The 13,401-nt window shown below is 39.7% G+C and overlaps 1 protein-coding gene across 14 annotated transcripts in view; it reads left to right on the top strand.

Annotated features, from left to right (window-relative positions):
- The window catches only part of LOC124720011 (basement membrane-specific heparan sulfate proteoglycan core protein), an 801,341-nt gene that overhangs the window by 515,954 nt on the left and 271,986 nt on the right, over positions 1 to 13,401 (top strand). For all 14 annotated transcript variants that reach the window (XM_047245254.1, XM_047245262.1, XM_047245258.1 and 11 more), the window contains 3 exons: positions 1,863 to 1,976; positions 3,578 to 3,697; positions 6,716 to 6,829. In XM_047245254.1, the coding sequence (XP_047101210.1) occupies positions 1,863 to 1,976; positions 3,578 to 3,697; positions 6,716 to 6,829 (348 nt within the window). The remainder of the gene's footprint in view (positions 1 to 1,862; positions 1,977 to 3,577; positions 3,698 to 6,715; positions 6,830 to 13,401) is intronic.

Raw genomic sequence — 13,401 nt, 5'->3', positions numbered from 1 at the left:
TATTTTGTAAAAGAAAGCTCCTCCCTCTTATTAAGGTCAATTCACTCTGGGTGCGACAGAACAGAATGTCAGCACATTCCCACGGTACATATAAAATGACAGTATTCACGTGGTTTTCTGCAGAATGCGATAGGATGGGTCAGAACAGGATATCACCAGTAAGGATTTATGGAAGAAAATTCTGATGTTGACATTGTTAGAGGAGAGAAAGGGAAGAATGATATCATCTGCTAACAACAGAAGTTAACCTAAAATCATCACACTTCTCATGTATTGTAGAAGTGGGTTTTGTGTCTGCTTAATCTTTATTACTTGCTATGTTTTAGTGACATATTATGAAAGTTGCATTAGGACTTGAATATTTTGCCTGCCAGCGTTCTTACACAAATGCCAAATACATGAAGTCAAACAAAATTCAGTTTATATAATAGGTAGATGCAGAAAAGGCCTACACTCTTCACCAAAAATGAACATAAATGGGTTAAACAATTTTCATTAAAAATATATTTTGTAATAGTGGGAAAGTCAGCTCCATTGAAAGAGAAAAATAAAGTTTTTCGATGTTTCCAGAATGTTTTTGATGTTATTTGGCAATCAGAAAAAAAGATGGCCAGAGGATAAAATCAAAAGGCACTTAAAATATGTGTAGATATTTTGAATTCTTTGGACAACACATTTTCTGATCTTTCAGTTCCGAGTCATTTATAAACTTTTCCATTTGACTTCCATCAAGAACTTCCATTATAAATTTTGTTTTGGCCATTAATAAAGGTGTCAATCCTAGTTCCTTAATTCTGATGTTATACATTGAGTACTTATGCCACGAATGGTAACTCGTAACATTTTCATCATTCCCAAGCAGGCTGAGCAAAGTGATGTTGTGTTGACATTTCATCTGTTGTAAACACTACATCATTTGACAGAGACATTCACGTCCTTTGATATCCAATGTGAATTGATCTTCTTTAAGATGTTAATGAGGAGTGATTGCCAGATATGTGATTTTGCTAATGAGAGCCAGACAAAAAGTATGTGGAGAGTTCTGTCAGTTGTTACATTCTCACGGTTCTGTAAAAGCACAATGGGGTGTCACATCAAAGATAGTAGCCTTAAACAGACTCTGTATTCGATCTGTAAAAGAAGTGTGAATCGTCCAAATTGAAAGGCACGCAATTAAGTGGGGAAGGAGTTTGAAACATTGCACAGAGAAGAAGAGAATGTGTGGAATTGGACTCTATATACGAAGTGACTTACATTTCACGATTCCAAATACAGTAACTGATCCCAGTACATCCCTATGTTTAAAATAGATGCAATGAAAAATGACTTGTGTATTTGATTTTCTTGGCTCCGACAGACAATTTTATTTCAGTCAGCAGATAGCCACTGCGTGCAGGGAATCAAAGCCAGGGAACACATCCTGTAAAGACGGGCCCCGAAGATAGTGGCAAAACATTGGCTTTATCAAGAAAACATTTTCTGTTATCTTGTAATAGCTCAGAAATTTTAATAATTGATGTGATAGCTTCATTTTAGAATTCTACGTAAAATAACTGACCCGAATTCATTTTTTTCTTTAAAGTGGGTGCAATGACTCGTCCATGAATTTCTTGGCTCTGAAGGCATTTGCTAGGTATCATTAAATGGAATCGATAATTGATTCAGGCTCCACTTGAGGAGGCATCAGCTACCTCTGAACCACAATCCACACTTCAATCCCAACAGGAGGAGGCATCAGCTACCTCTGAACCACAATCCACACTTCAATCCCAACAGACACCTCAGCATGTTGAATGTGACTTTTTTGTGCATTACTGCATTGTGTTGTTTTTTTTGTTTGTTCCACTTCACTCACGCAACAGAGTGCACGGCTGAGCAGTTCCGCTGTTCAAATGGCGTGTGTATTTCTGATGCGTTCCGCTGTGATGGCTATCCCGACTGCATCGATGGTTCTGACGAGACTGGGTGCCCACGGCGTGAGTATTTAAGACTTGTGTGCTGTACAAGGTTCTCTCTCTCTCTCTCTCTCTCTCTCTCTCTCTCTCTCTCTCTCTCTCTCTCTGTGTGTGTGTGTGTGTGTGTGTGTGTGTGTGTGTGTTACAAGTTATAGAAGAAATGTTTGAATAATATGTTTTGCAGCTTTAGTTTTTACAAAAAGAAATGCATTTGTGATCAGTCGATAATTTTTCTTTACTTTTATGTGAAACTTCCACAATGTTTTCAGAACAAGAATCAGTTTTAATCAACTCTTGTATCTCAACAGTTCTATTTATATGTTCATAGCCTATTGATACCTCTTGTTATATCTGTATGTCATTCTGAAATATCCCAGGTTAAATGCTGGGGCAGCTCCTTTGAAAGGACGTGGCCCACTGTAATCCAATCTTTGTCCAATCCAAATTTGAGACCCATTCTAATGACTTTATAGTTATTTATGTGAAAGATCACAGACTTTTATCCACCTGCACTTCATTTATGTTTGTTGGTGATCCGACAGACATGTTCGATTTTGGATTACGCGTTCCACCATCAGATGTATCTTGAAACCAATTCTATCAATTCACGAGTAGCTAATAACCACTGGTATAAATATCATTTTTCCACATAGGTAACATCACAGAGTTAGGCTCTTCTTCATCTGTAATGTACGCTATGAGGAAGCGTATTGGATGTCGAGTTCCCTTCCTTCGTTTGTGGCTTCACTATCTTGTTTTTCATTTGTAATGTACCACCCTTCCTGTATTTTGTAATTACTGTACATCAATGTTCATAGAAACAAAAGTCTAATTTTATTGTGAGGTGCATTTTAATTGCTTTACTTGCACTAGCTTGTGCCGCATTCACTGGAAGATTTACATTACATTATTAGAACGGAAAATCTTTCCATTTGCGTGCGCGCGCGCACACACACACACACACACACACACACACACACACACACACAAAAGACACTTAATAAATTAATGACAAGATTTATTCCACAGTCAAGTATTACAATCATGTCAAACATATAAATTCTCTTTCCAGACCCTTTATACTCTGTTAACAGTATGTATTTTTAGTTGTATTGTGATAATCTTATTTCCATTGATCTTTTATATAGTTAATTGTATTTAATTATTCATATACATTTTATATTACTCGAATTTGTGGTTCATACTTTGCAAGTACAGCATTTTGAATTGCATTCAGTTTGGTTGAATTTATATTTTATACTAACTTTTGATTCCTGTTTACTGAACATTTGAAATAATGATCAAAGTTGATACAGACATTATTTGTTCTCTAAACTGTGGTTTTAGATTTGACACACATACTAAATTAACCAGTCATTATTCTCAGATCATAAAAAACATTCTAAGTGGAATTTATTCCTTGTTTAATGAAAACAAGAATGGAGCAGAACTGTTCAAATGATGAATGTGATCGTATTGTGTAATTTGCAAGTAGATTGGTATTAAATACTTCATTAATCCCTTGCATGTTGATTACATCTCATATTGCAGCAGTGAAGAAATATCACATAAAAAATACAGTGTTCATTCACAGTCGGCTCACCCCTTTGTCATGCCAACAGGTGAGTGTGCCGTGTCCGAGTTCAGGTGCCGCGACGGGACGTGCATCCCGCTGGGCCGCCGGTGCGATGGGCGGACGGACTGTTCCGACTTCTCTGACGAATACGACTGTCCAACACCTGGTGAGTGCTATGGCAGTATCGAGTTCTTTTGTCTCCCAGGATACTGTAATGGTTATGCTAGCTACATGGGTGTACACAGGAATATATCTGATAGTAAGAAAGATTCTAAAATTGTCAGTTTTGATATAATTGATTTGATCAGTTTGAGAACATATTGTTCCTCAAGAATTAAATTTGGTAGGAGTTACACAAACCAGTTGTGTAAATCAAAAGGAAAACTGTTGAGATGTTTGCGGTGGTCTCCACTCCAGGGACTGGTTTGGTGCAACTCTCCATGCTCGTCTACCCTGTGTGAGCCCCTTACATCCATTTGATCTTCATTCTGTATTAGTGCCACAGTCCCCGGCTACAATTTTTACACCCCACACCTCCCTCCATTACCAAACCAGCAATTCCTTGGTGCCTCTGGTTGTCCCCTGTCACATTATCCCTCCTATCAGTCAAGTTACACTGTAAATTTCTTTTCTCTCTCTCTCTCTCTCTCTCTCTCTCTCTCACTCTCTCTCTCTCTCTCTCTCTCTCTATCCATACTAGGCTACGATACAGACAAATACCTTCAGAAAAGACTTCGTAACACTTAAATTTATACAAGTTGTTAACAGATTTCTCTTCCTCCTCGGAATCTTTCGCGTCGGCACGGCTGGATAAAATCTTCTCAGTTTCCAAGCTGCGTCAGTGAACGGCAACAATTTCAACAGAGACCAGAGCCACATACTAAGTAGGGCTTGGGGGCAGGCTTTGGATATTGAAAGGAAGCAACGGTGGATGCTTAATACTTGTAGGGAGGCGGCAACAGCAGTTTCAAATACGGCGCTAGCCCCTCGCGCCACCTGACGTCACTCGGTTCTGTGGCGGGCCAGAGCTGCTGCGAGTTGCCCGACTCACATTCTGTGCACTTGTCGTTTCGGCCCTCTCCGATTGGTGCCAGCAGCCGTAATAGTAGGTATATAAGTGGGAAACATTGCCAGTCCCAGCAGTCAGTAGTTCTTCTCCTGATTGCTAGTCCCAGCAGTCAGTAGTTTTATCGTGATGACTATGGCGGAGCTAGCCATCAAAAAATTGATACGGCTTGGAAACTGAGAATGAGAAGATTTTATCCAAATTTTGCTTTTTCAGAAATGCTTTTCTTGCTATTGCCAGTCTGCATCTTATATGTTTACTCAGGCTGTCATCAGTTATTTTGCTGCCCAAATAGCAAAACGCATCTACTACTTTTAGTGTCTTATTTCTTAATCTGATTCCCTCAGCATCACCTGGTTCACTTCGACTACATTCCGTTAGCCTGCTCTTACAAATTCCTTTCTGCCTCCCACAGAATTACAGTATCATCATCAAGCCTCAAAGCTTTTTTTATTTTCCTCCCAGAACTTTAATTTCCTTTCCAGATGTCTCCGGTTTCCTTTACTGCTTGCTCGATGTACGGATTTAATAACGGGGGGGTGGGGGCAGACTACAATCCCATTTCACTGTGTTTTTTAATACGGCTTCCCTTTCGTGTCATTTGACTCTTATAACAGCAGTCTGCTTTCTGTACAAGTTGTAAATAATCTTTCACTCTCTGTGCTTTATCCATACTACCTTCAAAATTTCTAAGAGTGTAGCCCAGTCCACATTGTCAAAAGCTTTGTTAAGTCCTACCTTTCTTCAAACTATCTTTTATGATGTCGTAGAGTCAGCATTGCCTCACATTTTCCTACGCTTCTCTGGAATCTGAACTGGTGTTTTCTGTTTTTCTTATCTGTTGAGGTAGCCGTAGAATCAGGACCCAGAATTGCTGGTCAGTGATTTCTTACATGCAGGAGAAATGTCAGTACTACCGATAAGATGGGTATAAAAGTATGTACACTATAGTACATTTCTGAAATAATAGTTTCTTCCTCCAGAAGGAGAGAGGGGTGATTAGGATGAGGAGAAAGGGAGGGCAGGCTCTCAGACTGCAAGTTGTTAGGGACCTATCTGTTGTGAGTGGGAGGAGGCATAAATGTGGAAAACGAGGGAAGGAGGATCGGAAGAGTAGGAGGGTAAAGAAAGTACATTGGTTAGCACTGGGCCAATTTCAGCCCAGAAATTGTAGTGTAACATGTCACCTCTTGCACAGCGTCTACTGACATGACGATTGACGATTTCCACCAGAAAAGCTTTATGTAAGTGATGAGTTAGTGAAGTATGCTGTTTGGAAGTTTGTTTTCTTTATGTGCCTGTATTCTGGAATGGATAGGCAGAGTGTATCTGTAAGCCTGGATGACAGTGACACTCTTGCTATGTTTTGTGGTACCTGCTGTTTAGACGGTTTATTCTGCATTGTCGGGTCCAGCCTCGGAGATATGGTGTGTGCCATGGAAGAACTTTCCTGGCATTCGCAATGACGTCATGAGAACAGATGGTTTTGCCTGTCACTTTCCTGTTGGGTGTCATTTGAGTGAGAATGAATGTCAATTAATATCAAATGAGAGGGAGAGAGAGAGAGAGAGAGAGAGAGAGAGAGAGAGAGAGAGAGAGAGAGAGAGACCCTCCTCACCCTCTCGCTCTGCCCCTCATCTCATCCCCCCCCCACTTTCCACAACCTTATACACTCTGCCCTCTGAACATCTTGTTGTGCAGCTGCTGAATCACCTCTCGAAACACCTTCATCACACTATACTACTATCCCCTCCTCACTTGGGGACTGATGACCATAGATGTTAAGTCCTATAGTGCTCAGAGCCATTTGAGCCTCTTCACTTTGTGTGTCTTTCCCTACCCTATCGTTCAATCCCGCGTCCGGCCATCCTGATTTAGGTTTTCCGTGATTTTCCCAAATTGCTCCAGGCAAATGCCAGGATGGTTCCTTTGAAAGGGCACGGCCGACTTCCTTCCCTGTCCTTCCCTAACCCGATGAGACCGATGACCTCACTGTTTGGTCTCTTACCCCAGACAACCCAACCCCTACCCTACTCCCACCCAGGCAACGGCTTATTTTCTTTCAAATTGGTGACAATAGTACCAAATAGCCATGACAAGGATCTTTGTTTGCTGCAGCTCCAACATGCAGTGCTCTGGAATTTACTTGTGGGGATGGCAGCTGCATTGACCGTCGACGCGTCTGTGACGGGCGTCCTGATTGCCGTGACTACTCGGATGAGAGGGACTGTGGTAAGTGAGAGAGAGAGGAACTTCTAAAATAACTTGGTTGGAGGCGACTCTTTGTATGATTTTCTCCTTTCAGTAATTGATAAGAAGAATAATATTTGCAGATTTGTGACCTTCAGTGTAAATCAGCGCATCAGCTCTGTTGAAAGAAACGTCCTCACCAAAAAAAACCTTAATAACTATTGTTGCTATCAATAAAAAAATATCCATCTTTCACATACTGTTAATGTGAAAATGAAATGTATCCTTCACCAAACACAAGAAAGGGGATCAAGAATTGTACTTAAGGAATGTTTGGGCATACACGACTTTTATATAAATTTTGTGGACTGGGACATTAAATGTGGTTACTCTTCATCTGGGAGTCATAGACTTTTGAGAAAGCTTTCAACTCTGTTTCAACAACATCTGTTGATTTATTTCATCGAGATGCTGAGAAATTCAGTTTTGAAAGACAAGCTGTGCAAGTGGATTCCGATTGACATAACTATTGCCAGCAGTCACAGAGCATGTTTTAATACTCTTAAACTAAGGGAAATGAATTGAAATATGTTGTAACGAATCATGCCTAAATCATCTGTATTTACTGATGACATTATTATATTTGCCTCGCAAGAAGAGGTCCCCAGGGATGGAATGGACTTTTTGAAACCGCCTATGCAGTGATGTAGGTTAGGGCCCCCACATTTCACACTGGTGGGTCCTCGTTTGCGAGTAATTGGCAGAAAAGAATTTCGGAATTTATCGTAATGCACTAGAACCTTGAAAATAACTCTGATAGTATAGTGGTTATTTAGTTGGTATTCTCAAACACATCAGGTGCAATTTCTTTCTTTTTTCTTTTTTATCAAAACGGCTGTCATTATTTTTCTTTATTAAATGGTTTAAATCCAATTATGTTTATTTCTAATCCTTTGTTGCGTTGTTTTAACCATTGTATCAACACTTTTATTTGCCTTAATTTTTACTTTCTTATGTTTTTTTGTTTGTAATCATTTTCTAAATTATTTTAAATAAATTCATTTATCCATCATGGTATTTAAATATTTTAAAACTCATCTATTGAATAAAAGAAGATAGATAATCTGTTTAGTCTGGCTGTGAAGTCATGTTAAAAATTTGTTGTTTGTTACAAGATGTACATTGTTTGGCCGGTAATCGTCATACAAAACATAAATTCTTCTGCTCCATGGACAAAATAATGCTGATGAAGATTCAAACAAAAGAATGTTTTATAAATAAAACAAAATTCAAGAAAAATTATTAATAAAATTAGAGATTGCAATAATGTGGACAAAAATATAAATTGACAAGGAAGTTAAATCAAAGTAAACAAAAAAATATCTTGAAACCAATTAATTGAACAGAAATAATGAATTCCTTTATTTCTGTAAAATTGTAAAGAGATGGTATTTGAATCTACAACTTTCAGTGTACCAACCAAGAATTTAACTGGTTTGCTATGAAGTGATTATGAGGTGCTGTTGTGAAGGCACTAGTGAATCGCAATAAATTCTGAACAATTTTTCCCTGATTACTTGCAAACAAGGACCCATCAGGATGTGGTACCTGGAACCTGAACTTATCACATACGCAATTTCAAAAAGTCAATCCCATGTCTGGAGTTTGGAAGCTGGCTTGCAATTAATTCTAATTGTCTACAGTGAATAGGTTGAAACAGTGAATAGGTTGAAAAGAAAATAATAGAAACTCATTATGAAGTCATAAAAAAACGAGCAGATTTCCAAATTTTGTTTTAGCAAGTACAAATGACAAAATCTTACGAGTGTAGTTCACAAATTTCTGAAAAAGTTAAAGTTTTGTACCTATCTTACAAATGTGTTCTATGTAAAGGACTATCTGCTGTGACAATCATGGATAAACTTGTCATTTTCTGCAGAACCCAGTGAGAATGCCAGACACTCACACTGATAAAACGTCAGATTATCAATCAAACAACTGATGGCTGGAGAAACTTGAAACTGTTACCTCCAGGCGGTACATTATGAGCTGGCTGTGAAACGTTCAGTGTTTGCAAAGTGTGAATTTGTTTTAATATTCGATAATGTTTTGCATGGCGAAGAGCTTGGATATGAATTTTGGAACATATGATACAGCGTGTTTTACAATCCCTGTTACAGGCTTATAGGGCTTGTAGAGCAGACTTATAGGAGCCAGAGCTTTGATAAGGAATTGATATCTAGAAAATGTACCATTTGGAAATGAAATAAGTGTGAAGTTTGGATCACTTTCAAAGCTCCTGCTTCGCACTATGCACACTAACTGAGAAGAGGGCGTTGAGATCACTCTTTGTCGTAATTATATCACCTATCATTTTTATCCGGCTACAGCAATGGCTATGAGAATTTGATACATTTGCAACTAGGAGGTTTGACTGCGGTGCTCAAGAGACGCACCACAGTCTCAACTGCGAAGAGGATGTCCTTCGTCACGTAAAAGAGAGTGCGACAACGACCACTTGAAACATCACTTGTGCTGTGGGCTCCTGTAGAGCACCAGGTTAGAGCGCACTGTGACAGTTTTGCACCGTGAAGTGGGAGGTTTTGAAAGTGGTCTGATCGTAAAACCTATTTCATGTTCAAATGCCACATTTCTTTCCAGAGTTCCATGTCAGAATTTTATCAAAAAATTCCGTCTACAACCCCTAGAAGTCTTGACAGGAATTGTGGATCATTGTATACACAGAGTGTATCACAGTTGATAGTAGAAATGAACACGTGTGAAAGTTAGATGATAATGGAAGCAGAAATATTCCAGTAAACATAGGTCCACAAATGAGCTGTTAGTGAGATCATTGTGAATGTGTGGTTACAAGTTGCTTCAGTATGACGTATTGTTGCAGTTAGTACAGATGTGTTTGAACTTTATGCTGTATTTCATTGTCTCGGTCACAGATTTACTTTTATGATGACTAGTTTCAATTAAGATTTCATCAATTTATGTAGTCTTGTAAGCAACATGTGGTATCCATACGGAAGATCACGTCACATGTATACGAATATGAATTGCTTACGCAGCTACATAATCTGAAGATGATCATATGTACTTAGCTTCTCCATGTTCGCAGGGTACAATTTTGCAACTGTTTGTTCTGTTTATTAAGTCCACAACCAGTTTTGACCTTTTCATTAGGCCATTTTCGAGTGGATATTCTGCTGTAGAAATGCAGTGCGAGCACCATTTAATGTCAAATGACAGTGATGTTGCTTCTGTACGGCACAATATCCACCTGAAAATGGCCCAGTGGAAATGCCAAAAGCGGTTATGGACTTAGTAAAATCCTTATTAGGAACTGGAGCAGTTTTTCATTAATTTATTGACTATTGATCGATACTAATTACCATAAAGACCCACGGTTTGGTGATTGTGGTAGATGCGTGATGGGTGACCGGAACAGTTTACTGCTGTTGTAAGGATGTTTTCTAATACACGAGTATGTCCAAGATGGATAGATACAGCAAGGCTTCACCTGACCTCAATTCTCTGTATTTTTCTGTCTGGAACTGTCTCACTAGTGAAATGTACATCATTCCATTGATGCTGTTGAAGAACTGAAGCAGTGAATTGTGCAGTCTTAAAAGTTTTTCGAGGTTATACAGGGGTGTTTGAAAGAATTTATAATTGACTGCAGAGATGAGTGCAGTATTGCATCCAAATGCCAAGATAATATGTGGAACTCCTGCTTTAACGGATGTGAGTGATAAATAAATTGTAATGTGTTAAAGGACTATTGTATTCCTTGCTAAGGCAGACTATGGGCATAATTTGAGCACAATTAGGTGGGGACTTGATGGAAAAGTTCACACTTCAAACACATTTGTACTAAATACTGAAGTCAGTGGTGGCTTGTAATCACACATTAGAAATTGTCTCCCAAATGCCTAGTTTGCTGAATCGTGTCTGCTGGAGCATTTCTGATTGTGTTGTCACACATTTTCACCCGTATTTGTTTTCTTTGGTAATTATGATACATCCAACAACACAAGACGAGAAGAGATGGCCAATCCTTTTCACAGGTGAACTAAGCAAAGACATAACAACATGGTCATTAAAATAAGTGGATATCGATGCTAGTCCAAATAACAGGAATATCGGGACTAGACATGCCTGAGCAGTTTGAAAGCTATATAATGGATCCAAAGATTGTGAATAGACAGGATAGATTAGGAGGAGAACTTTAACAGTCAAATGAGATTAATTGAGTTAATTAGGAAAACAAGGCTAAAATTGTATGATAATCTGTTCAGGGTGGCTGAGTAAAGGCTGACAAAATAGATCTGTGAGATAGTTGACAGCAGATCTAAAGTTTCCAACAAATGGCTCAGGGAGATAAGATAGGATCTGAAGTGGGGTGTATTAAATCAAGTAGACGTCTCAGACCATACAAAGTGTAGGCCAGTAATAGACCGCTTTAATGGCTTCCTTGATGAACAACAACTGAAGAGGAGAAAGAAGACAAAATCTGTAAAGGTAGCTCTCAATAATGAATAATTTTTCATCTCGTGTGGTCACTAATGGCTGCTATTGAGTAAAAAAGAAAAAAAAAATTCGCTGCATATTTGTTGTAAATATAAACGTGTACTCTCCTTACATTTCTAGTGCAAATACACCTCTGTTTGAGACATGTTCCATGTTCTTTTGTAAACTGTCTGTGTTCCATATCATTTAAGATACGTAGAGGGATGCAATGTTTCACTTACTGTGTACACACCCGCCCTCCTGCACCTCCCACCTCTCGCATCCCTGCACTCTCCCGTACACGTGCACACGGAGCTAGGAGCACGTGAGGAAGGGGACGAGGACGAGAGCGAGGAGGAAGGTGACGAAGGCAGCGACGAGGAGGCCCCCACCACAAATTGCCTGCCCAACGAGTTTGCGTGTGCCGACGGCTCCACCTGCATCGACGGGGCGCACCGTTGCGACCGAGTCTACGACTGCCGCGACTTCTCGGACGAACAAGACTGCGCCCCCGTCTTCGGTGAATGAGGCACACGCTGCGGACTCTTAGCCCCCTCTTGCATCCTCTTGTTGTACCTGTCTCTTAGTGGTCACGTGTTTCATCCCCCACTGCGTCCCTCTCATTCTAAATGTGCAAAGTCTGGAAAATCTTGCACTGTCCTGCGAACTTGGAGAAGTGGCTTTGTTTGCCATTAGCACTCTACTACTAATTCTAATTTTGAATTTTGTTGCCCCTCGCACCCCCAATGAGGCAGGTGCGAGGATGTCTCCTTCGTAAAGAACACATTCTTATTTTAAAGAACAGAATCGTAGAATAACCAAAAGCTGTGTTAATGAGTATTCGTGTACATTCGCAGCCAATTAGTTTCAGTCAAGCAACCATCTTCAAGTAAAAGATTAACAAAACATCAAGCTTAGTGAAGGTTCTTCTGCATTGAATATATGATTTGCAGCATAATTTGTAGCACATCACATATACACATCCATCTAATATCTTAAAACATTTATCATCAGTCGCCAACAGCAAAAACTAACAGACCACTATCATTTAATCGTACTGCTCAGCTGAAGTCTAATGTTTGCGGTATTGTTTTGACATGCGAGCAACCAAAGTGGCATCGGATGGGAAGGGTTGCACTGGGGTGGTAGCCACAAAACATTTTACTGACGAAAACTGTGTGTGTTACACTGTGAAGCACCAGTCTGATATTTATCAAACTTTCCACATATCATTTTCTTTGGGCTTTTGTCCCACTTCTGCACAGGGTGCCTTGTTGCTATTGATTTAGCGATGTTAGTGTCAGAGGGTGGCCGGATGCCCTTCGTGTCACCAATCAAACTTTGCACATATGCTCTTCACATAATGTTAATGTATTAAATGATAATTTCATTCCATTTGCAACTTATGTTCATCATTAACATCAGTGTGACCACCAAAAACAGAATACACTCTTATTTGTTGTGGACCGGAAGCAAATGGCTGCTGAATATCATCTTAAGGAATTTCTTGCCATGCCTAAAACATATTTCATGTCAGTTCATGAAGATTACAGTAGGGAGTTCGGTATGGAAATATACATCTCCCCATTATGTTTGTGATGTGCTCTACGGATGACAAATTAAGGTACAAGGCAGACCAGTCAGGGATGCAGTGTGGAGTCGTATATTGTCTTTTTGGAATATGACATTTGGCTTCGCACGAAGCCTATGACAACAGGATTTACCATTCTTCCCACATGGAGACATTCAGCCCCCCTTCAGTCCCTACCAAATCAGACCTGATGTAATGTCCTACAGCTCCCCACATCCATTCTTCCCACGTGATGGAGATGTTCAGCCCTCCTTCAGCCTCTACCAAATCAGACCTGATATAATGTCCTACAGCTACCCACACCATGATTCCAGCAGTTGGAGGGGCTCGGGTCTCGAGAATTGCTGCTTTCTCTGTCCTTTTATCAGGTCATCAATGGCCTCGGTATGACCACTACAGGCAGAAGTGAGTCATCTCTGAACACCACAGAGTGCAAATTAATATCCCAGTCGACTCTTGTCCTACACCGTCCAAATACCTGTCACCTGTGGTTCGGTGTAAGTAG

The sequence above is a fragment of the Schistocerca piceifrons genome, chromosome 11 (assembly GCF_021461385.2).
Source record: "Schistocerca piceifrons isolate TAMUIC-IGC-003096 chromosome 11, iqSchPice1.1, whole genome shotgun sequence".
Lineage (NCBI taxonomy): Eukaryota > Metazoa > Arthropoda > Insecta > Orthoptera > Acrididae > Schistocerca > Schistocerca piceifrons.
The sequence above is the reverse complement of the archived record's forward strand: the minus strand, read 5'-3'. Positions and strand labels throughout refer to the sequence as shown.